The sequence below is a fragment of the Toxotes jaculatrix genome, chromosome 1 (genome assembly GCF_017976425.1).
Source record: "Toxotes jaculatrix isolate fToxJac2 chromosome 1, fToxJac2.pri, whole genome shotgun sequence".
NCBI lineage: Eukaryota > Metazoa > Chordata > Actinopteri > Toxotidae > Toxotes > Toxotes jaculatrix.
Genome location: NC_054394.1, coordinates 10,695,124 through 10,720,740, shown reverse-complemented (window position 1 = coordinate 10,720,740; position 25,617 = coordinate 10,695,124). Strand labels below are relative to the sequence as shown.

The window sequence follows — 25,617 nt, the reverse complement described above, 5'->3', positions numbered from 1 at the left end:
GCTTGGGTGCAGACTAAAATATCACAACAACTATTTACAGTATCTGCCATGAGATGTACAGACATGAGCAAATATCTGCAAAACTAATGATATTTCCATAAGCCTCAAGTGTGCTTTGTGTTTAGCTCTAATTAGCAAATGTTAGCATGTGGAATAATTAAGGTACTATGGTAAATATATTAAACTTCATACTAGTTTAATATCAGCATGCCAGTATTGTCATTGTGAGTGTGTTAGCCTGCTGATGTTAACATTTAGCTCAAAGCACCACTGTGCCTAATTATAGCCCCACTGAGCTGTTAGCATGGATGCAGACTCTCAGTCTTTGTTATTGCTACTCTGTGCTATTTGTCCTAATACCTATCCTTGGTGACTTCATTGTGTTAAGTGGTAGTAACAACTTAAAAAGAATCCCCACAAAGAGGCAATTATTGTTGAGGTAGATATTAATATATGCTTCATATTATGTCTTTTATGCAATTATTACAATTTAATTTTAAGGTCACCGTAGTCTGTTTAAGCATATCTATTTCAGGAGTCTCAATACACAAGGCACTACAAAACTGTGGTACTGCCACTGCAAAACAGGATAAACAACCAAATGTCACAGAGAAAGGATAAAATCTGGAAAGTCAATCCTGTCATTTTGATGAAGCTGCATATGCCTCCCCAGGCTAGTCATGACTGATGATGCTGTGGCTCTCTGTCCACCGAGCCCTTCACTCTGCTATATTTAAAGAATGACCATCTGAGAGCCACTTTGTACCAACAGCGAAACCACAAAACATGTATGAAAGAGGAATAATCACACACAAGCTGTTCACGACTCATAAAGTCAGAGAAGTAACAAATGTGTCTAGCTCCATGTGACGAGTAAAGGAGCCGTGGTGTTTTTTGTTTCTATTGTCTCTCTCATTCTCTTTTTATTCTCACACCTTCCCACCACGCTCTCCCTCCCTCAAGGCAGACTGATAAAGACAAATGCCATAGTCGGCTATCATTGCTACGCCGGGGCCCAAAGGGCTGCAGGATCATATTTTTCTTTTTCTCTTGTTTGATGATGTGATTTTGTTTTCTTCAGAAATAGATTTGTCTCTAATGGCTCTGTTTACCTATCGTCTCTTTCCCCTTTTCCCTATTCCCTTGGTGCAAGGGTAAGGATGGAGTGCTTTGGGCTGCACAGTCACATTACCCATAGTCTGCAGACTTCAGAGCTGCACCAAGCAGGGTAAACTTCATTTCACACATTTGGCATTTTCTAGATACTATAAAGGTGTAGCACTCATCAGGATACACATTTAAAGTTGCACATAAGAAGAATCAATTAATATAACTTTAAAACCAACTCTGCAGTGAACACCGCTGGACGTGGAGACTGTGCCTACATTAAGCTGACGTGATATAGTAGAAAATGTTACAACACAGTCATAATAACAGACCTAAATGCCACACGTTCACCAGGGTTCCTGTCTGCATTTACATCCTTTACACTCTGTGTCAGTTGACTAGTCAGTGTACATGAATCACATCTTTTTTTTTGCCTTATAATTTACTACTTATAGCCTGGCGCCATGGTGAAATTCTGGACATTTCAGCATATTTAAACTACATGTATTTTATGAAATTAATTTTTATTGGATTGTATGTTTAATGTGTGGAAGAAAGGCACTGCCACTGTTTTCCAGGAGTCCTTCCACATTGCTTTACCGTGAAATTACCAATCTATAATTATTTTTTTCATGTGTACATGGTAAAATGTCAAAACACTTATTCTGCAAACACAAAAAATGAAAGCGAGCTGCTGGAGCAGAACACTGCATTCTCTTTTATTGTGAAATTATCAGAAGAATACCAGTTAGCTCCTGGAATTCTTGTAATTCATTTATAAGATGTCACTGTCATGTGGTGTGGTCTGGAGAGGGGCCACAATCCACAGCTGTCTGAACATGCGGAGGTCACATCTGTTTCATACATTACTGATAGACCAGAGTACGTGGACGTAATTACAGAAACACCCGCCCTGTATAATACAGCCAATATAACATCTTCCCTATGATGTTCAGGTTTTATGGAGACTGTGTCTGTGATGCACTGAGTCAACACTATGGTGGTTTTAGAAGCTATAAAATGGTGCTGTTGTATTATTTACTATTATACTTTTCATGTACTGTGATGTGCTATTGTGTACATTGCTTGAATCGTTTTTGTTGTTGAGCTCTTCAATAAAAAAATCATGAAAAGATACTACTGCTACAAATGTACTTCCAATTAATGTTTGCAGCATTTTTATATAGGTTATATCGACCACACCTGGAGAGTATCCTCTACTGTTACTTCTTATACAAGGTGGTGCTTCACCGTAGGTGTTTTGTGTATCATAGGAGACCACAGCAGGCTGCAAAAGTAAAAATAGATATTTAATGGGGGCAGGCAAGAGTATGATAAAACACCACCTCCATATGGAGCCTCTAACACAGGGCACATCACCAGTGAGAAATGAGACTCCCTTAGTCTCTGGAAGACACTATAGGGGACTCGCAAGGGGCCAGCTTAGGTATTGTTTGGGCTTCAGTGAATGTGAGAGCCAAGATTTGCAGGCATTTTTACAAGCCTGAGTGTTTTCTTTCCAGCACATTTGGTGGAATAAAGTGCTCCTAAGACTCCCTGTCATCTTGGTTCTGCAACGTGAAGGCGGTGGAGATCAAAGCTGCTTTCTCTCCAACTGTCACCCCAGTTTTACCTGCCTAGAAGAAACCTAGCCTCTTAAGCTGTGACCAAAGGAGAATAATGTCCTTTGACAGAAGGATGGCTTCAGGCTAAAAAGAGCCTCAAGGCTCATTGTAGACAAGCTGGAGGGACGAGGAAGAGGAGAGGAAGAGTCAATTACGTTTTTCTTTCATTGTCAGGATGAACAACCTGGTGTTACCCTACCTGGTTGTGAAAACAGAGGAAGAGAGAAATGGGACCTGTAGAGCAGGAGTGTTGATCACAGAATTGCGAGCTGGACTAGGGGTTAGCCCAGGGGTTGAGCAGCAGCAGGGCATAGCCCTGCTGGAGGGCCTATACAGCCCTAGAGACCAGAGAAGCGCAGTCAGGCCCAGGATTGGAAATAGGCTTATATATCTCTCTAACAATGAGTCACATGGCAGAGATAAAGACATTCATTCAGACAATACAGTAAGGCAAGGTAGAAACAGTAAAGTGAATGAGATATAAAACTCAGTGAGACAAAACAGGAGCTCACACTTAAATCACATTCACCCAACACTGGTGAGGTGATTGATGCATACTACCTCAGCGAGTGCAAACAGGCTTGCCGACAGTGGTGATTTAAACTTCTTTATTCAGTTTCTGTGTAGCACTGCCGATCTCACAGGAAAGAGATTGGCAGAAACAATAACAACAGTGCTAATGGAAAGAAGATGGCCTTGGTGTTAGAGGACACGGATTAGGCAGAATGAAAAACATGAGCATGAATATTAGCATCGCATTCAAAGGATGACTTTGAATTTGTTTCAGCTTCAGTTTCAATTACCAGCCATTATTACCATCCTCAAAAGGTGTCCATCAAAACCTTTAAACCCTCCCCATTCAGCCCGAGCATGAAAAGCTTGTGACCACGCGGGCACACCAGCTGTTCTCGCAATATTTCTAGGAACACCTCTCCTCTCCGGGAGAGGACAAGAAGCCCACTTGTGGAGGAAAAACTTGGCAAACTGAGATGGATGGCGACAGGTTTTTGTCTTGTCAGCATCTTTGCTCTGAGCCTTCTCTCCTCTTTTTGCATTTCAATAAATTGCTTTTCAGCGAGATGCTACCTCACTGTCTTATTGGCATGCAGAGAGGCAATGCGCTCATCTCTAGGACGACCTAGCCCCCATTTACTTACACAATTTGTCTGACATTATTGCCCTTCCCTTGACGCCATGGGCTTGTGGCAAACATGAGTATATGATGTGCAGACGTGCACATTAAAACAGAGTAATGGCTCTGCATTTATAGGAATAAAGTTTCTAACAGCCCTCTTTTTTCCTCAGCGGGAGAACTATAAAAGCCATCTGGTGGTGGTGGTGGTGGTGTTGGGGGATGTGGTGGAGGGTTATGCAAGAGAGAAAGGTAGATGAGGTAGTGAGCCACTGAAGGGTGGTTGAATGGGGTAAGTGGGTGACCTAAGTAGGTAAAAAACAAAAAAAAAACAAGCAGGAGTTTGTTGGCTCACAAGTAAACAGACATTAAATGCAGTTACCCAGATAACATTTTAATAATATCGAACGCACTGTAGAACAGCCACCTTTAAGTCTTTAGGGGGTGAGTATTCAGCATTCAAAATATATCTTTTCAGTAGAATATTCCTTTAATAGACCACTTGAGGATTTTAGTAGTACATCTGGACATTGAACTACTGCACATATGTCTGTATAAGAATGTGCATTTTGTGTGTGTGTGTGTGTATATATATATATATATATACACACACACACACACACACACTACATAATAAATACTAAACTGTAGCTTGGTGCTTCAACATTCACATTACATTAATTAAATTATTATTACAACATCTACATACAGGGAGAAGCTTCCAGCTGCTTTAATAATGTGGGGGACATCTCTTGGTGGCTAACACCATAGAAAGTGTCCAAACATTTCATAGTATCATGTATTGTAAACAAATGGTTAAAACTGAATTCACTGAAGTAATGAGTGTCAGTGATTGTTGGAGATGTTTCTGTGTATTACCACAGCACATGCAACCAAACCTACAATGACAGTCACTGATTTGTCTGGAAGGGAGGCAGGGGGAGGCTAAGTCAGAGGCACACTCAAAGGGATGATTTCAAGTGTTACTCAGATATGCCAGGGGCAAGGTTAGAGTGAATTTTCTCATCTTTACAGTTGAAGGTAATCCCATACCCAGTAGCTTGTCTAATTAACAGAATATACAGCTCAGAGCCAACTGTATGGTTGTCGTGTTAGTAAGACAGATGCTACATTTCAGGCAGAGGGGTGTGAGGATGTGTAATAGCTCAGTGCAGGAATATATAAAAACAAGCCTGGGGTAGAGGTGGGCAGTATAACCGGAATAAACTTCACACTAGAGGAGATACGTGCCCTGATGTGAGATTTGGCTTCACCACTTATTCTGGTACAGAATGGATTTTAAATGTCACGTCAAAGTGCACAGCGAGCATCAGCTCACTGCATGTTAACCAGTGAGCATACGCTTCTCTTTTACACTAAAAGAAACGCACATTTGCATGCTAAGGAAAGGGTGGGTGAGGAAATGGAGTCAGACAGCTAAATAGAGACTGGAGCAAACCATGAGGAAACATGTCAGCAAGTATGAGGGATGTTTGAGAATGTGCCCCAGTGCTGACACAAGCAGCACTGGCACTGGTGTAAAAAGAAAAACCACAATCCAGACATTGTTGCCAGAGTGCCTGTCCTAATGATGAGACAAGTTGGCCGAGGAAGGACACGGTGAAAACACAGGATTCATGGTACATAAAACAGACTCGCAAGTATTTCAGCCAAAACGAAAATGAAGCATGTGTCCCGCAGCTGTTGGGTTCAGCTGTGCAGTGTGTGCACTGAAGTTCCACCAGGTAAGAAACTCTCATCCACAACCAATGTAAAACTATATTAACAGATAACTGATCATAATCTTAATGCCAGGTAATAAATTCTCATCATCCCAGAGTTTTAGTTTTGAATCACATTCTATTGAAATTCAGAGGGAAAAAACATATACCATGATAAATGTCACGGTACTGTCAATATTTATAATACACTGTGATATAAATTTCATGCCGTGCTGCCCAGCCCTAGTCTGGGAGAGAGATGAAAGTGGACGACTATACTTTCTCACAACAGGTCTGCTCACCTCATCTAACACCAGCCCGGCTAGCTCTCTCTCAGCATCTCCCATGTCCCTCCCAGTCCCACTGGGGCCTCTATTAAAAACTCCTCTGATGTCTAGTAACTGACAGAGACTCCATCACTTCCACACATCCCTCTCCACCGAGAGTGGCATTAAGATGTTGGAGGCAGAGTGGACTATTGATTTTCTTTTTTTTTTTTCTTTTTTCTGGTCGCTCCATCTCTTCACTGGGCCATCTTTGCAATGCAGGCGGAACTGGGGCGCAATAATCAGTTTACAACATTGTGTTGTCTACATTTTTAATTGGCTTTTAAACAAGAAGCGCCTGTGAGACGCTGAGGATGTGTAGGAGAGAATCACTAGTGACAGCTATCAGTACCACAACAGAATATCTGGCTGCTGGATAATGCCAAGTGGAGGAGCTAAGAGCAGAGCGACAAGGACAAATAGGTATGAAAGGACTAAAGAGCCATTTAAAACAGAGGGTATGCATTGATCCTGCCAAATAGACCCAAACCTGATTGTATAATTGAGCTACTTTGTGTTCCCCTTAAAGCAGTATTAATGATTTTTTTACAAGCTGTAAACACAACACTGACACATCATCATCTTATAAAGCAGATGGTGATGATGAACCTACACATCCACATCCAGCAGACAGCAGAGAAACATTAGCATTCAATAGCAGTTGTGTTTCTGTCCACTGCACAAATCTAAGTCCAATATTCACTCTCCTTTTAGTTCTTTTCTTTTTCTCCACCAGCTGCTGGGAGAAATATCTTGCTCTTTAGCTGCTAAATGCCTCACTGATCACAAGGTAGTTGCTAGTGCTGTCAGCCTGCCATTTAGTGCTGGTCAAGTAGCATACAGTGTGTTTATCTGAGCTTTTTTTTCTTTCTTTTTTTTTTTTTTGAAAATAGCTGCCTGCCGCTGCTGGAAATAATGAGAGTGGTGAGGCTGAAAACCAAACACTACAGCATCAAAACAACGAGCTGAAGGACACTAAAACGCTCCATAGAAAAGAGGGTCACTGCATACTTCTGTTTTTTTGTTTTTTACTACATGTAAGTCCCTTCACATTGCATTTATTAATTTAATCCACTATCAATATAGAAATACTCTTTAGTGCAGCTTTAAACTGTGTATATTTACATGCTGATAGTGGGAAATCACTTTATGTACATGATAAATTCCATAAATAAAAGCATAAACAGGGCTCAGTATACACAGAATACTTCAGTGACTAACAGTCCGTCTTTTTACTGCTGGAAAGCCATGCTAACATGGTGGATGAGCTACAACTCCATTGTGCTTATAGCAATGGCTCACTGCACCAAGAGGAAACTGCAGCTTGAAACTCTCTGCAGTTAGTCTGTGAAGTGCACACCTATTGCTGAAACAACTCCTGTGTTGCATCAGTATAGTGCGAAGTGGGTGAGAAATATCATCCGGGATATGAACTTTAACATGACACTCACTGAACCATCCACTCAAGTGTTCATTAAGTCAGGAACACACCCAGTAGTTGCACTAGCTTTTAGTCTTTTGCAGTTGCTTTTTTTTTGCCCCTTTAGATTGCTATAGAGCTGTTAGCGCTTAGCCCTCCCATCTACTGTACTCTAGTTATGAAATTGTCTTATCTCCTGCAAAACCTTTCACAGTCACTGTTGATTCTGTCTAACATCTTACAGTTAGACTACAAAAAGTAATCAACAAATTTTTAAGTGTTAGTGCCATGGTTCAGATCCACAGGAACAGTTGCTGCTCACATGATAACATCTCAGAATACAAAATGATAGGATAAAAGCTTAGTCCTACATAACAAAGCAACGCAAGTTCTATCCGAAACATTAAAAAACTCCCTGGACCTCTTCAAAGAGCGCAAGTTTTTAGTATGCTTCTCCCACTGCAGTATTACTAGGAGAATATATAATGACAGATTTTTTTTAAAAGACATGTCTCTGTATGTCTTTGCCTAGGGCTCTCATTATAAAACAGCATTTCTCATTTTCCTCTGCTGCAGTCTTTGGTGGTTACTGGAGAGACAGATGAATATCCTCAAAGCACTCAAGCTCGGCCGGGCCCCAGACTTTGGAGCAGGTCATTCCTGTTAGCCATTCATCTCAAGAACAAAACCAAACCTCTTCACACAATTATTTGCTTAGTCTGGATGCAAATAAATACAAACACTGTGGAAAACACACAGGTGCTGCTCTTAGAGGTCAGGTTCAGCTACTGAATAACACCCCTGGTGCCAGCAGGGACACGGTGTCTTATTTGAGGATCAACATTCCTCACGTTGGTAAGGGCAGATCTTGACAAACATGAGGCTCTGCTCAAAGAAACATTCATATATTCAAAGCTTTTTTAAGAATGTGATGTGCTTGTTGGTGGGAGGAGACGGGACAGGTGGGAGAAGAATGCCTTGCTTAAACAAAGAAAAGTTTAAGGTAAAACACACATATGGTTTGTGCGATTCGATGCCAATGTGCACTGCATTTTATTATTTCTAATTTTAACCTAAACAGGTTACTAGCCTTGTACCATATCTGGCTAGAGGAAAGAAGCTTTGTTTCACACTGACATTTCTGAATTCACTTAACTCACTGCTAGCTTAAATAAATGGCAGCAGCCTCCGAGCAAGCACTTAAGTTCCATTGTTAGAGGAAATGATTAAAGTAGATATTTCAAAGATTTTAGGCTTTTAAACACTAAAAACATCTTTACCATGTCCATTAAGGGCTCAGCTGGATCAATACGTAGAGCTCCTCTTTAGTCAATTATTGACTTTAAATCAAGTAAGTTTCTTCACTAACTTTTGACTGACTGGGCTTGATGTTCTTGTAAAATAGCTTATAATCCCAAAATCACGACACAAACTGGTAAGAGTATCATTATTTAGTAGCGAAATTACATTAAAATGTAACATTTATGGTACATTTACAGTCTTTCTTTATTGCAGTCATTTTACAAAAGCAAAAAGCTACTTGGGGCTGTGCTTTGACAGTCCCTTTAGAAGAGTCCCTAACAATGCCTCTAAGCTGTTCCAAAATCACTGTCAAGTACAGCTTCTCATGGCTTATTGCTTAAATATACTTTGTCTCCTTCCAGCACTTTTAAAATATGATCTCTTGGACAGACTGAAAAAATGACTCTGTAAATCTCTCTCTCAGTGGAATATAGCTAATCACAGTCTCACAACTTGTGTGTAGCAAAGTTATTTAGCCTGTGAAAATGCTCAGCCGCTGGCTGAGAGAGGAGTCAGGGACTATATGTTCAAACCAATGTCCCACAAGGGCAGAACTCTCCACACAGCTAATACATTATGACTAAAATAAGGCTAGCTAATGCACAAATAAGGACATTTATCCTCACATTTACTGAGGGCTTAGAGCAATGTAACTGGGTTCTGATAAAGTCTAAGGAAGTCTTACAATGATAAAAAAAAAAAAAAAAAAAGAAAGAAATTGTAATTTCTGCTTGTTATGCCCTTCTGGCTGCAAGTCTTGAATAGATAAATACAGAAAAAGGGCAAAAGGAAAGAGGTAGAGAGAGAGACATAAGAAAGAAAGAAAGCATGAAACAAATGAGCAAATAATATCATTTTCACATTTTTTGAAAAGTTTACATGGCAGAGAACAATCCTCAGGGCTACTGGCTATTTTTTTTTAGCTGTCCTTGAGCAAGGCATTAAACCTTGTGGAGCTGCTCAGTGACTGGAGGAACGAGACTCTCTGGCTGTTCCCAGGTGTCAGAATGTGAACCAGGCCACTGCTATAAACAGCATGCATGCTAAGCAAGAATTTCCTGGGTAAATAAAAACAAAACTGACTCTTTCGCTTGGGCCATGACTTTGAGACAATGTTTTTCTAAATCTACGGATGTCTGGAAAACCACAGTCAAAACTTTTCAGTGTGTTTTCAATTTCAGTGTCTGAACTAGTTGAAAACACTGAGATGCGATTAAGTCACATTTAAGTACATGAGATGGCAGATGCGTCCAAATGTGTGCAATGCATACGGCTTAATGGCGCACATACTACATTGTGGATGATCATTACCTCTCCCGGCAGTTAATTCCTGACACTCTATACTGTTCTTTTGTGAGACAGACAATAGACCCCTGTCGCCCCCAGTACACCTAAATGACAGAGAGACCTTGGAGCAAATGTAAAATTGACTTTGTCCTCTTTTCTTCCCTTTCTATCATATTTTGACACTATTACGACGCACGTCGCTGTTGTCTTTGAAGCTGTCTGTGCCTTGCCTTAAAATGTTTGATAAATAACAAGAAAATACAGGGAGTAGCATTATTTAAGACATTCTTGCAGAATCAATGGCAGATTTACAATGTACAGGATTACAACTTGAATCCTATTTTACTCTGTAACCTTGACAGCTTCTTTCCCTGCTTTGGAGTACCGGCACTAATTCTTCTCGTGATACACAATACAAAACAGGACACACTTACTTTCATCTCTGGATGTAAGTCATCACTGTGCTGAAGCAGCACATATTTCAAACCTATAACCATTTACATCATTGCGCCCACAGTGCCATCGCATTATGCCGCGTGGCTCTATTGAGATGCAGTGAAATATTGAAATCCAAGGACATCAGTTGTGAGCCTTCCTGCTCTGTTATTTAACAAGTGCATACACATCCTACGATGACACATTAAATTTGTGGGATCCTGAATGAGAAATGTCACTGAAAATGAGAGTGCATAGTGCAAAAAACATGCGATACATGTGTGGGGTTCGTTTATTAAATCTGGACAGTTTTCTCCATCTCCATTTTACATATCAAGGATCTTATTGCTAATATTTGACTGACCATGGATGTTAAATGGTATTAATGATGTATTCAAGGAACATGTTTGGGAATACATTTTGGGAAACAGGCTTATTTTTGCCCTCTTGCTGAGAGAAAATTTCTGTCTGGTTAAAATAAGGTTACAGGTAGTTAGTTTCAATTCCTACCAGCACAAAATATAACATGTAAATTAGTGAGCTTTAGAGGTGTTCTCATACAGATTTAGGGCAAAGCCACATTAGCAATTTGTTTCCAGTCTTTGTGCTAACCAGCTGCAGGCTTTGGCCTTATTGTGTATCTAATGGACAGATATGAGAGTCACATCGATCCTGTTATCTAACTCTACAACAGAAAGCAAATAAGCTTATTTCCCAAAATGTCAAATTATTCCTTTAAATAATATTTAGTTTGTCAGCAAATCTGTTAAATTGTTTCACTTTCCAGTCCCTTTCCAAACATCCGTCTTCAGCTTGGCTGAACTGAATTTCTTGATTCCACAACACGGCCGCAGTTCTCTGAAACACTCTTAGCAGTACAACACTGTGAGGATTGCTTAACCCCTCTAACAACCACATCAGGAAAATGACCCGACATTACAAATGGCATCACTCTTCATCTGGTAGAATAAGTGGCTGAAAGCATCGAGAGAGATACATTATAGATATGACAGACTCTTGCGGTGTGGGTCACTGAGCTGTCTCAGCCGTTGACAGAGGGTTGCACTTACTGCGGCAACACACACGAGGAGGGCAAGTGATGAAATTAAACACAGTTGACAATATTAATAAGGTAAGAGGAGCGAGTTTGTTTCCTCGTTGACAGTTTGTCTGTAATGAGCTGCAAGTTGTCAGGCTCCGGAGAGACAGGCGTGGCTACGGAGTCCGTGCCTGCGGGAAGACATTAATGCAACCTGAAGGGGATGTGAGTCATTGCAAGCCGCTGTCCATTCAAACTGGTATCATAAGGACCACGGCTGCAGCATGGCTTAATCACAGTCATTACTGTGATATTTGACACTGGGGTTGAAATAAAGAGCTCAGTAATAGGTGCATTTCTTATCACGCAGCGAGTCAATGAGTGCTTACGTATTTTCAAGTCAAGCTGTCATATGCAGAGGGAGGTGAACGAGTTGAGCACTACACCCGCTCGAAACTCCTCTCCTCTGGGACACAGCCACACTCAGTCCGTTCTTAACTTCCATTTCACACTTGGTAATCAATTACTGGTCTCTAGAGCTATCGAAGAAAAGAGCCACCTATCCCGAGAATAAGCTAAATCTCTCAACGCCTCCTAATTGAAAACACATTATAGCACTAGACAATGCTCTTTGTGTGTAGCCAGCCACTAATTTGGACTGTTTGCATGCACAGAACAAAGCAATTTACTGAGGTTGCAAACATCCTTTGCAGGACAATAATTCATGGTGTTATCAGGTGCAGAGTTTAAACATCAAATAAACGGGCTGAATAATTAAATAACCAAACTTTGAAGGCGTGCCCAGCCATTTGTTGGTGGCTATTCTCCCAGTGAATCTGAAAAGCTGAAACTAATATGATTTCATATCATGAAGCCAAGACTGATGCCAGACCTCCCGAAACCAATCCCTCTTACAGGATTTAGAGGGAGCTGTGTGAAATGTACACTGCAGGGCCCCATCGGTCCCAATGATAGTCCTTGCTGTGAGTCCAAATCAAAATGAACCCGATCAATAACAAAAGAGGGCTTTTGTGCATTTACTGCCATCATAAATACAGTGTCCTGAAAAGGAAAGCCAGGGAGGACACAGAGAGACAGGTTTCTACCAGGCCGGGGACAGACATAAAGATGTCAGACTGCTGTTTGTGGGAAGGTGGTGGGGGGGTGTGCCATGATATGATGGTTTTGGAGCAAAGACAGACACTGTTTTTGATCACGCCCAGGAGACAGGAATAAACTCAAGGTGTGTGCATGTAGACATAAAGAAAATGTAGGCATTAATACAAATATGTATATACTCTGCAAGCTCACACACAGACTGATGACCTTTTCTTACAGAGCAAACATATAGCAAAAAGAAATACTCACTGTTCAGGAGAAAATATGATATCAATGCATCTTTTAATTGAAAAAATCTGACACCCGAACGTTGCAAAAAAGCCTTTAACGCTAAAAAGTCAAGGCGGCAGAGAGGAGGCTAGAATAAAGGGAGAATAAATCCCAGCACAAAAGAGAGGAGCTCATTTTATCTTTCTGATTGTACCGTTCTAAAAGAGCAGCACACAGACCAGAAACTGCCCACAACTGAATCCAACCCAACAATCCCTCAGAGCCACTAACAGTAAGACCGGGAGCATGACAAATAACTTTGCCCAGGCCATAATACAGGGATAAAATTTCCTATACTGAAGGTCCAGAAGAGGACGTTCAAATGTCTTAGAGTACTGACAGCGGCAAGTGGCCCCAGTTAATAATCCTGATAGGAATTAATGTGCTTACAATGGTGCTATTGCTGCCTACCTGAATTTATTTTAGATTGCCTACATTACTTCATCTGTCTATTCGGTTGTTTTCCCTGGCTGGGTTCCTGATAAGACAGAGCACGCATTCAGCAAGAGAAAGAAAGCCTGTTTGTGCACTGGACACTAATTAATACAGCACTCCGTCGGGAAAGTTGCCTGCTTGCTGCTCTACTGACAACAAATTCATTTATACTGCTGTTTTCTGCTTCTCCGAAGGCTCTGTTAATTGCATTTAAATTAGTCCTCATTCAGTAGAGAACAAGGACAGGCACGGTGGTTTGTTACAGAAGCTGGAAGCCAAAAACATGATTCTGGGCAACATATTAACCCCAAAGTTGATTGATGGAGCTTTTGATAGAAGATCCCAACCAGAGAAAAGGACAAACATGCTTGTAAAATATTTCAAGAATAACTGCAATTACTGCAATTTCACCAAATCAGTTGCTCTAATGAGAGAACCTTTGAACCTCTGCATTTTTTCCTGTTAAATCAGAGTAACATGCTTTTACTCTGATTTAAGACATAAAAATGTTTCAAACTGCCGCACAACATTTTCAGGGATTCTGTTGAAAGGACACAATGTATTAGACAACATTCAGAGAAAACACTGAGGGACAGGGACATTCACTGAGGGACTTCTTAGAAACATTATTGGAATGAGCACTTCATGGCTTGAGTAAGCGCGGCAGGTAGCTATTTAGAAGGCAACGTGCTGTCAGGATCAAGCTCTGAAGACATAATAACATAGACATGTAAAAGGGGAAAGAAACAAGCTGACACACATCTGATGAAGACAAGAAAAAAACTGCGTAATGAATAGCTTAATGCTCTCACGCAGACCACCTACCATTAGCACCTGTGCTAGATTCCATCTCCAAGATAAAGGTCAATGTTTATATAGCAATTAGAGATGTTTTTTAACCTTGATTTATCCAGCGAAGGTTGGTTTAGCACGCATGTGCTTCACAATGGTGCCATAACAAACATTCCCCTTGGGGAAATATGCCCCACAAAAACAGTGTTGTACCTGGAGGTGAATAAGTCAGCTCAGAAAAGACTCTCTGAAGGAAACTAGAAGCATCTGTCTGTAAACTGAGGAAATGTGCGAGTGAATGTAACTAGAAGACATGGCTGAAAAGTAAAGTGCACTTCTCAGCAATTATGTTTATTCCTGCACAAGGAAATTAACGTGGAATGAGCGACCACGTGTATTCCTGCACAGGGGCCTTACTTGAAGTTGACTTGAGTTGGCAAGTCCTTTAGAGAGTGTGGACTCAAGTAGATTCAACGGAGATTAATACTAGCTGCAAAGAAGGGCTGTGTGAGGGCCCATGACAGCTGGTTAAAAAACCATTTGACAGAAAAGTGTTGTTGATGCACAGAAAATAAAACAACACCCAGACAATTTCATTCAGTCCGAGAAAAAAACACACCAGCAGTTTAAAGACTTGCAGATGCCGGCTCTTGGACGTCGCCATCTACAGGCAAAGAAAGTAATAGCTTCTGCAATTCTAACAATGCAGTGCAATGTTCTGCAATGTTTTCTTTAGTTTCTGATAATGTTTGTGTGGGTTTGTTTGAAGTTTTACTTTATATTTTTAACCTGCAAAATGTAAAGGATTTGTTGACTGGAGTATGTTTTCTGCTAAATATTGGAAAGAGTACAGAGTTTAAACTTTTCTGAGTGTCCTCATGTGTCCTTTCTCTACAGAGGGAAGGAGGGGGGTCCTAACAAGATTTATTTGTTAGTTTCTGGCCCCTGCAATCATCTCTTTGGTCCATACCAGCCATGAAAAGATCATTTCCCAACATGGACATGTGAGTATTGTTTTAAAGGGGAACTCCACTGATGTAACACGTGAAAGTCTGTTTACAGGCTTTGTGAAGTGTGAAGAGCTGTGTGAAGTCTGATAGTCCTAAAATGAAAAAAAAAAAAAAAAAAAAAAACTGGGAGTGTGGAGTTAGAAATAAGTTGGTTTACCAGACCTCTGTAGCCTGCTCCCCATTTCTGTTTGAGGCCAGTGGCTAGAGGCTATGTTAGCCACTACAAGCATAGCATACCCAAATCACCGACAGAACTGTTGCCACTGAAGTTGCATTGTGGGTAATGGGCGAACCAAGTGTGGACAATTAAAAAGAATGCATAGATGAAAAAAAGACAAAAGACATTCTTAAATAATTCCATTAAATTAATTTATCCTGTATCTTAGCAAACATCTGGTCTTGTGAACTAACAAATACAGTCATACTTTTAAACAGTCAAGCTTCATAAATGAAGGCAATTTGGACTTTCTAAAACTTGTATGCCTTTAGAATGGGTGAGGAAATGACGAGCATGTGCTCGAAACCCACACAAACATGGGGGAAAGCATGCCAACGCCACACAGACAGGACTGAGAATGGGAGGAAAATCTGGGATCCTCTTACTGTGAAGCAACAGTGCTAACCACTGAGCCTGTGTGCTGCCCAGTGAAAGCCAGAGAATGCCAGCTAGATAGTAAAATTCAGCAGAAAGTCTTCTGCACCACGTGGGGTGATCTCCCTCCCCGTCAGCGAGTTCATCTCCTGCCTGTCAGGCCGTAGTGCCACAACTCTGAGCTCAGCAAACGTTTTCGTCTCCATCTTGCTTCCTGTCATCCACTTCTCACCCCTCCTAACCCTGTCTCGCTAGCTCCCTCTCTCTATCTTCCTGCCTCATCTCTCTATCTCCTTCTTTTCCCCACTCTATCTATCTCCATCCGCACACTGTTCACTGTAAATGCTGTGCCAGCAGAGTGATGCCGGGGAAATGGCGCCATCCTCATTGAGAGAGAGCAAGCAGACGGAGTGGGGGTGGTGCTGGAGGGGGTGTTCAGTGACAGGCCCTGAAACCCTGCCATCAGACAACACACCGCAATCACACAGCTCCAGTAGATGGGATACATTGCTAAAGCTCCGCATTCAGAAAAGGATCAGTAAAAAAATGATAGGATATTGACTCTTGATCCCCCAAAACTCCAAAAACATTTTTTTTTTTTAGGAGAACAAAGTGGTCAGAATAAGCTGAGAGTATGAGACAGTGCAAGCCATCAAGACAGGCGGTGGAGGAGGAGGAAGAGGAGGAGGTGGAGGAGGAGGAGGAAGGGGGGGTTGGTACACAAGCACACTGGCCAGGCAAGCAGACAGGCCACGGTTCATTTGAGGACTGAAGCTGCTCCTTTCCATCATTCGACTGTTCATTAATACCAGCTGTTCCTATGGGTCTCCCTGCAACCAAGCTTTGCTGCTCTCTGCAAAATATATCAATATCCCAGCAACACAAAAACACTGCCTATTCCAGAGCTGAGCTGAAACACTGACCAGCACTCCGCAGGGCGTGTTTACAAAAATAACCGTCTCCAAGATGTCTGATAACAGTGTGCATGTGCCGTGTGCGTATGTTGTTGACAGTCGGGATGTTTCTGGTGAGGTAGTTAAATTGGTGGTGACGATAAAAGAGGTAAGATTAACATGGATGGCTTAACACAGACTCTCAAAGTGCAGCTCATGCCAGCCCACATAGTGCTCTGCACAGTGTGGGTAAAGGGTTCATTTTCTCAAAATTAACCTTGTCAAACTCCTGTTCTGCCTGGGGGAGATTTGTATTACTATTGTAATTTTTCAATCAGAGATTGGGGAGAGTGTGAAATTTTAACATGCTTGTTCACTTTCGCCCCCCGCCCCCCCACCACCACCACCCACGCCCAAACCCCCTCATCTCTCTCTCTTTTCTTACTCTCCTATTTCTTACTCTGTTTTTTTTCCCACTCTCATCGTCCATTTAGAATTTTAAGCAGATTTCACCCATTCTTATAATAGGATTCTCCACTGCCTGAGTGTGGTGTGCAGTATGTGTATACAGCAAGCAAGTGTGTGTTTGCTATATCAACTGACGCTCAGTACACTCCACACTCTGCTACTCCAGCAGAAGAGTTCTGCTAGGTCAAAATTAATTACAAAAGCTGTTAAGCACACACCAGCTGTTGTAAACAAATGCAAATACATTTTCATTTCAAACAAGCCTCCTTGTATCGCGGCACACAAAAATACTGTAAATCTTCTGTGTGTTTACCAAAAACTTGGGCCATCATCAAGCTGTGCTGGTGCTCCTACTGAGAAATTACTCTTATTCATGTACACCCAGTCGCTAATAATCCCGATCGTCACCGTTTTAATTAAGGATTTTACTCAGTTTATTTGTGGATTTTCTTCTTTTGCTGTCTCTCTTTCAATCTGTGGAAGATGTGCAATCAAGGGTGCACCTGGGCGGGCTTGTGCCGTCCAATTTTGTGCTAATGCAACCTATTGCAATAACAAGAGAAGGAATGAAATCTACAGATAACAAAGTGTTAATTCAAATGGCACCAGCAGAGGGCACAAACTCAGTGAGGTGGCAACAACAGGCCTCAGTTAAAACTCAAAGAGGACTGTCAGTGATGTTGCTAGCTAAAAGTCCACAAGCTCTATACCGAAGGCGAGTCACCGCCACTGTTGAAATGGTCAAATTTCCACATTCACACCAGGGAACCAACCTGTAGAGTTAAAAGGTTTGGTTTTAAATGTATGGTTTTGAACTCAGTGGTATTGAAGAACAGAAGAGGAAATAAATCGAAATGTCATTGTCACAGTTTCACATCACCTCCAAGATAAAAATGCATGACAATTTAAATGACCAATCCAGACAACTCAATCATTTTTTTTTTCAAAATGAGAATCTCATTTGCAGAGGGGAAGTAGAGGAGACAAAAAAAAAAAGAAAACATGAAAGGTAATAAAACGATCATATCTGTTCCAACCAAACCTGAAATTGTGAATCGGTCCAGCAAAGGGAGAAGGGTAATGGCACCCACAGACTACTTTAACAGTGTTAACTCACAGTCGTATTTCATTCCTACCATGTGTTTAATACCTTTCCACTCCCCCAATGGTCCGTCTGACCGCTTATCTGTGCTGTTTTGAAAGTGGCCAACCAAACCGTTAGAAAGGCCACCCTCCCTCAGCCATCCAGCAAGCCAGCCCTGCCAATCGGCCATCCTGTTTCCAGACAGCACAGTCATTTCCCAGCCCAGTGGAGCAGCACTCCCTGACCTCTGCCTCGACCTCCGCCTCAACAGCCCCAGCTCCAGCACCAGCTCCAGCCCAGAGAGCAGGCTCGGGCCACCTCTACTTATTTATGAGCCATTTTACACAGTGCTGCTCCCATTAGAGACCCAGCCTTGGCCCACCTTACACAGCACTCTCCTTGCACTTAACACATAGAGTACACCAGCAGGGCCAGGGGGACGTGGGCGGTGGTTGGTTTGAGGAGACCATTAGCCCTATCACACAGGTACTGTCACACACCCAGCTCAAGATTACATCAAACAATCAGAGAAAGGCCAACATATCAATCTACTTCTTGGTTAGCAAACACTTCCTGCAGGCAGCCAATAAGAGACCAATCACTCCACCTTGAACAATCTCTTAATACTGTATTGCCTTTTAAAATGTATGATGAATAGTTATTTGACTATCCTCAGGGAAATAATCACCCACTGAACTCATTTAACGATGCACAAAAACTGATGGGTTATTCTTATTGGACCATAATTGGACATTTCATTATTCCTCATTCATGCCTTTGGAGGTGAGGTGTTACTCTAAGCAGGATACATAGAAAGACAAAGAAAAAAAGTTGAGTCTGTACAGCATAAAATTCAAATGACAAGATTGATTCACAAAAGCATGCAGGACTTTAATAAGAAACTCTGCGTATGCATGACTGAAAACAAGATTAGTCTGCGCTGGTAACATTCAAACACTGCGGGAAGCCAGTGAATATTAGCTTGTTTACTTTGCACTAGAAAGGAGGTGACGAGATGGAAGACGAACACCCACCTGTGATTGTTACAAAGGCGTAGCCCTCCTCGCCCAGTAACGGGTTGATCAGTCGGCAGCTGTAGGTACTATTGGGCTCCAGCACGACTGTCAGCACGCTGGTTATGGCAAACAGCCCTTCCTCATTGGCTACCAATGAAGTGGTGATATTGTCCGTCAGGTTGCGCCCGCCCCCATCCTGCCATATCACGCCAGCCTCAGGAAAACCACCGTAGGCCACACAAGTCAGGGCCACCTCATCACCTGGCCGCAGGTTGGATTCAGGCTCTAAAGTCACCACAGGCTTGGAATAAGGGGCTGAGAGAAAGAGGAGTTTGCACACAGAAAGAAGAGGAGAGGGGTGGGTGAAGATTCAAGAGAGGAGGGAAGAGAAAATGAGGTAGGAGAGGGTGAGAAAGGGGAGAAGATAGGGGAGAAGCAGATACATACTGAATTTAGTTAGATTCTCAGCAGCGAGAGTCACCCTGGGAACTGTTTGACATGATTCCCATTAAATTCTTAATTATATTTAGGGAGCTTAGCATAACACAGTGCTTATGATCCCACAGACACAGACAGCATCTGTGGCACATCCTGATGCTGCATCCCTACACTCTACCGCCGCTCTCTCTAGAGAGCCAAAGCACTGAGCCACTCCCAGAAAGGAAATACAGCGCCAGCCAGGAGGCGGAGGTGGACAGGTCTGGGTAGAAAACTGGCAAGCTCAGAGATTTGGGACGGCTCAGCCTGTGGCATGGAAAAGAGCATAGAGGGGTGGAGGTGAGCGGTGAGGCTGACAACACGCTTCTCCAATCCCTTGAGGTAGAACACGAGTACAGAGGTGGCGGAGAAAGGGGCTGCTGTATTCCCAGAGCCAATCACTGCACAGCAAACAACGGGGTGGAGCCGAGGGCCAGATGAAATAAGTTTGTCTGAGCTGCTTTCTGAAATGTGGAAGCTCAACATAAAGACAGGTTTAGCGTGGTACAGACTAACTTCCCCAACTGTCCATTTGACTGACAGGCAGATTTCCATCGAGGGGCTGCTTTCATTGTCTTCCAGCACAGCATGAAGGAAGTCTACAAAGTTAACTGTAAACGCTGGCTAAAAATAGAACATCTATAAATCTAATGCATAAAATGGAGCCAATTTGTCACTGCTGGAGACATTGTTTTCCCTCTCCCAGGCCAGGAGAAAAAAAAAAAAATGTTATTCATTAACACCGCCTAATGCACATCCATCCTTGGAGAATACAGAAACAATCTCACAACAGATATAGAAATGTGAGAAGGAAGGAAAGGCACACAGTATCATTATAAATAAATAAAAGGCTCTCAGCTGTGAAGGTGGGCAATATAGTCACACAGCAGAGAAGATGTTAGCGATGGGTGATTGACCGTAGCAACAGCTAATAATCAAAGTCAGCAGATATTGACCATGACAGAGACCACAATCAGCGCTTATTGACCAAAAACACTGCTCAGCAGCCCCGAGGAAACTGTTTATCACCTGTTTACGTCTTGTGAGAAGAAATGATCCTAACTCACAGTCTACATTAGCAGATGTACAACACATTTTATTGCATACCATTAGCGTATATGTGGGTATAAGCACTGGGGTCAAATCGCTTTCAACACAATCAATTCAAAGTGTAAAGTGAAGCTACGGTGCAAACACTAGCGAATGAAACAGCATTTAGCCATTATCTACTCATCATATTGAACATATTGTACAGAATGAACCCTTAAAAAAATTTGCCTTTTGTTTAGTTTTTGGGAAATTTAATACAAACATGTTCTCTCACTCTAACATGATGAACCTATAGGGGAACACTGCACCAACTTTACACATGCAGATCAGTTTAAACACCGTTAGGAATACTATTTAGCCTGAGGAAAAGGCTACATAGTGGGGAATTCATAGGATTCAGCCTCATCTAAGTGCAATGCTAAATTTACCTATTTGAAAAAAAAAAAATAGAAAAAAAAAAAAAATACATACATTTAGGTCTGCAACTAAGTTTCCTATTCTGCAATCCATCATTAAATCTATAAAATGTCAGAATTTTTTTGAAAATTTGTTTTGAAAAACAACACGTTGAGGTGTGAGAAATCGTGAGCCTGAGGTTGCGTTTTTCCTTGACGTTTTCACTTGAATCATCAATTTTGAAAATGAATTCAAGTGAATTCTGAATACTAATGTGAAGTAATGTAAATATTGTTTGTTTGCTCATTTAACTGAAAACAGTAGACAAACATAACTACAAAGGGAAAAACAATGCATCTGATGTAATTCACTGTATATAGGAGCTGTAGCTGGAGCTAATTTGCAGCCCTGTCACTGCTTAAGGCAGTGTGTTTGTTTTTATGTGTATGTGTCTCACTGTTTTCTGCATGCCACTGGCCGTAGCAGTCCATGTGCATGTTCATCTGTTTGTTTCTACACGTGTCATGGGCGTCACAGCTTGACTCACCGGCCACCTGCAGCAGCAAAGCAGCACTGCTATAGTCTTGCACCCTGACGAAGCAGGTGTAGCTGCCTTCATCAGCCACCACCACCCTGCTCAGCAGGAGCGATGCGTTGCCCAGGCCCAGCTGGGCGGGGAACAGGCTGGTACGGTTGGCGAACCTCTCGGCTTGGTCCGCCAGCTGGTCGCGTCCCTCCCAGTACCCGTGCACATTGCGTTTGGTGTCTGTCAGCTGCCAGAAGACGCTCAGATCAGACAGGTTGAAGGGGCTGGCGTGGGTGAAGGAGCAGTTGAGTATTGTGTCCCTGCCGTGCAGCGCCACCACTGGCTGCTCCGGGACTTGCACTTCCATCACAGCTATGAGAGAGAAGTTGGCACAAATGAGAGATGTCAATAAATAGAAAGCAGCCTTGAAGTGAAAAAATTGCAATTGTGTTTAATCAACTGGTATTTTGTTGTATGTTTGAGGATGTAAAACACAAGAAAATACATTAAATGAATTTGCAAAATCTTTCTTACAATAATCTAAACTCAGAAGCCTTCGCTGTGTCACCCATGTCGTCTACAATAGACAATCAAAAATATTAGTAAATGCTATTTGGCCAAGGTATATTTTGTATAAACATACAGTATTCACTGAATCACAGCATTAATTCAGTGTGCTTGGTTCAAATGTGACAGACTGGCACCTACTCAAATCTGAACGTCTTTGAAAGAAAGAAAAAAAAAATCAATGCAGCATTTAGAAATATATGCTGTTACTGCTTCTGAAACATCCACTTTGTTTGTGCAGCATGGTAGCAGGCAGCGGGTGAGTCGGGATGAAGGCGAGAGGGAAGAAGAGGAGGGATCTGGAGGTAAGCATTAGGACTTTGTTTGTGTTCCTATAGGCTTTGCCTCCTGGCGATGGCTCAGTGCACTGAAACTCAGAGATGGAAGCAACAACATCTGTACAGCTTTAGTTAAATCTAAAAAAATCTGCTGTGGGGGGGGGGATAACTGCAGCAAAACTCTTGAGTGTGACGCTCGTACTCAAATGCTCCTGATTTTTCAGTGCGTCTGTGCAAATGCGTGTGTGTGTATGTGCGTGTGTGTCTGTGTGTATTGTTTGTCTAGACAAGGCCAAGAGCAAAGAATACACGGCATAATCATTCTGGATTAGTAGCCATCTCAGGCAGTCCAGAGTACATCCATAGTATTCTCAAGAGTCAGCATTCTCCATTGATCCCTGTCTGCTGTTATACAACTCTGAGACACTCATCAGCATCACAGGGGAGGAAAAAAAAAAACAACAACACTCTGCCCCTAGAGCAATACACTCTACTTCATGCTCAGCCTCTCTAATTGTTATAATCACAGTGGCATTTTAGCCTCCTTGCCCCTTTTTTAGCTCTGTCTATCACACAGCTAACATCAGTGTTGAAACACTTCGCTGTGAAGGAGATTTGACGGCTGCAGAGGTGCAATAATTACTTCCCCTATTAACAACAAACAAGTCTTTCATCTGAGAGGGTTCATATATGGATGGGTATTGCTAAGTCGAGGCAGACCTATTTTCAATCATATTCAGCCAATCCCAGCAAGGTAGCTTCTCCACATCACACCCCCACTGAACTGCTCCTCTGTAGGAACAGTGCCACCTACTGCCTAAGCTCACAACTGCAGAGCAATGGGACAGAGAAATGCACAGATTGCTGCCAATTCACTAAACTCTCTCTGTGTGGTTCTTAACCTCAGTGTAGGGGCCTGAATTACTCATGAAGGACTCACAGAGTGATAAGAAGTTTTTCTGGATCACAGTAATTAAATACTTGCATACAAGTAATGGACACTAAAAAAAAAAAAAAAAAAAGATGAATAATGAGTTAAAATATTTTCCAGCTATTCATTTGTCATGTGTTCATGGGTTGGCTTTACAAATTCTGACCTGGAGCAAATCAAAGTCTCCATACCAACCAAGTGCCAGACACACAACCCTTCTCTGACGGCCATGGTGAAAATGGGAGAGGGTGTTTTTTTGCCTTTACTGTGATTACAAACGCTGCTCCACTCTGCTGTTGCAGTGGGGGGTTTTCCGTCACCCACAATCACCCAGGACAGAACCAGCATGGCAAACAATACAGAGGAGTTATCAGGGGCAAAGCATGGCAAAGGCGGGCGGTATTGTGCCACATTTCAGTAGGGATAACCGAGCAAATTTCTGGAGAGTGTATTTTGGCTGTCTTTGGAGGCGGCACAACCTTTACGGTAATGAATAGGTCGTTGATGCTTTTTGTAGGAGTGGAGGGTCAGTGACAGCCCTCTCCGAGACGTGCATGTTGAAGGAGGAGGAGAGAGAGCAATTAAATCACTCCCCGAGCAGCCTGGGATGACTCACACCACTGAGTTCATACGGGAAGGGGGGTGGGAAAGAGGGAAAGCAGACGAGAGAGAAAGGCAGGCCAGCGTCGAGCTCACACCTAAAGATAATATCTGGAAACAAGCCAAGGAAGAGTCTGCGGTTGAGCCTCACACACTAATCCCTCAACACGGACCAAAGCCATGTCAGAGAGGAGACAGAGATAGAAACTCCCCTTTCTCATTCTACATCTCTGCCTCACTGTACATCTTTCACTCACTGCTTCTTTAACCGGTGACCTGACTCTCGCTCCAAGGCCCTGGGAGGATGCAGCTCTACACGGGGACCTTGTGCGGAGACACCGACCTGCTCTTGTTAGAGAGAACACAAGGGGAGCATTTTGCATTGCATCGAGGGGAGGGGACTGGACAGGAGAGGAGGGCAAGCTGTGCTGGCTGACGTCATGGAAAACGCACATCTGATGTCCTACTCATCAGAGGTGAAATTCCATGAGGCAAAGCGAATCACTGCACACACTTTGATCCGGTGCTGCTTACAACAAAACACCACGTTCTGTACAGTAGCTGACTGTTTGATCCTCTCTCCTCAGGTCTGCTCCTGACATAAAAAAAAAAAACCTGTATTCTCCAAAGAGACAAGTGTAAGTAGTAGACGTTAAAGATTAGAACATAAGTGGTCTTTGGTGATAGGGCTGGGCTGCGCCTTGTAGCCAGGCCCACGGTGTCCTCTCAGGGGGTAAGTGGGGACCTCGCCTCTCCCTTCTCCCTCTCGATAAAGAGGTGCTCAGAAGCCATAGAGGGCAGGCTGGGAGACGTCAGACTGTGGGGATTTACACACTGCACTTTGTGTTTATGGGCCTCAGCTCTGTTTGAGTGCCCGCGAGACAGAGACGGGCACTTTCACAGCCGACATGAAATAAACTCATTACAGTCTTTGCGAGCGCTGGCAACGGGCCCCCGCTTAGCAGTGAGGCACAAGGCTGGCTAGAAAAGGCTGCAAGTGATCTTCATACTGCTCTCCACTACTCTACTGTCAAGACTACCCACCACCTTGTCACTATCAACACCTCCTTCCGTCCTGCTCTCCTCAGGTGTGCAAGGCATTGGTGCTGGAGCATTTGCTTCAACCCCGTGTTTTTCAAATAGTGAACCGACGCTAGGCACACAGTGAGTACGGAGGCTGAGTGTGAGACTGAGACAGCGTGGGATGCAAGCAGACAGCAAATAGGAGGATCACAGCTTTTATAGGAAGGGCACATGCAGGGTGACGCGTGAGGCTGTTGGTAAATAAAATCCAGTGATATCTCACATTCCCCTGGCAGATACAGATAGGCGAGCGCGCGTGCACACATCCACACACACTTACAGATACAGTATGTGCAGAAAATCAGATAAGTGGACTGAGATGAAATCAGGCCTCACCAGTCAGTCAAGCTTACATCTGATTGTGATGTCCACACTAAGTTAAATGAATCATACCTGTGTTGGTTTTACAATAAAACAAACTCAAACTTAATTGAGAGAAAGAATAAAAGCACTGCTGGGGGCTGGGGGCGGGGGTGGGAGGCGGGGGGCATCGTTTTAACAGGTGGATCCCTTTTCAAATATCAAATATAATCTATTTCAGATTACATTTATTTTTGGACACATTACTTACTTTTGTGTACCTCAGATATTCACTATATTACTATAAGAACAACATTCACCGTGCAGCATCACAGC

The 25,617-nt window shown here is 42.6% G+C and overlaps 1 protein-coding gene across 5 annotated transcripts in view; it reads right to left on the bottom strand.

Moving 5' to 3' along the window:
* Positions 1–25,617, bottom strand: part of cd276 (CD276 molecule) — a 61,811-nt gene that overhangs the window by 22,517 nt on the left and 13,677 nt on the right. For all 5 annotated transcript variants that reach the window (XR_005894278.1, XR_005894277.1, XR_005894279.1 and 2 more), the window contains exons 3-4: positions 21,544–21,894; positions 19,092–19,388 (exon numbers count right to left, since the gene is read on the bottom strand). Coding sequence is in view for 2 of the 5 variants with exons in the window: in XM_041041749.1 (XP_040897683.1) it covers positions 19,092–19,388; positions 21,544–21,894 (648 nt within the window). In the remaining 3 variants the exon portion in view is untranslated. The remainder of the gene's footprint in view (positions 1–19,091; positions 19,389–21,543; positions 21,895–25,617) is intronic.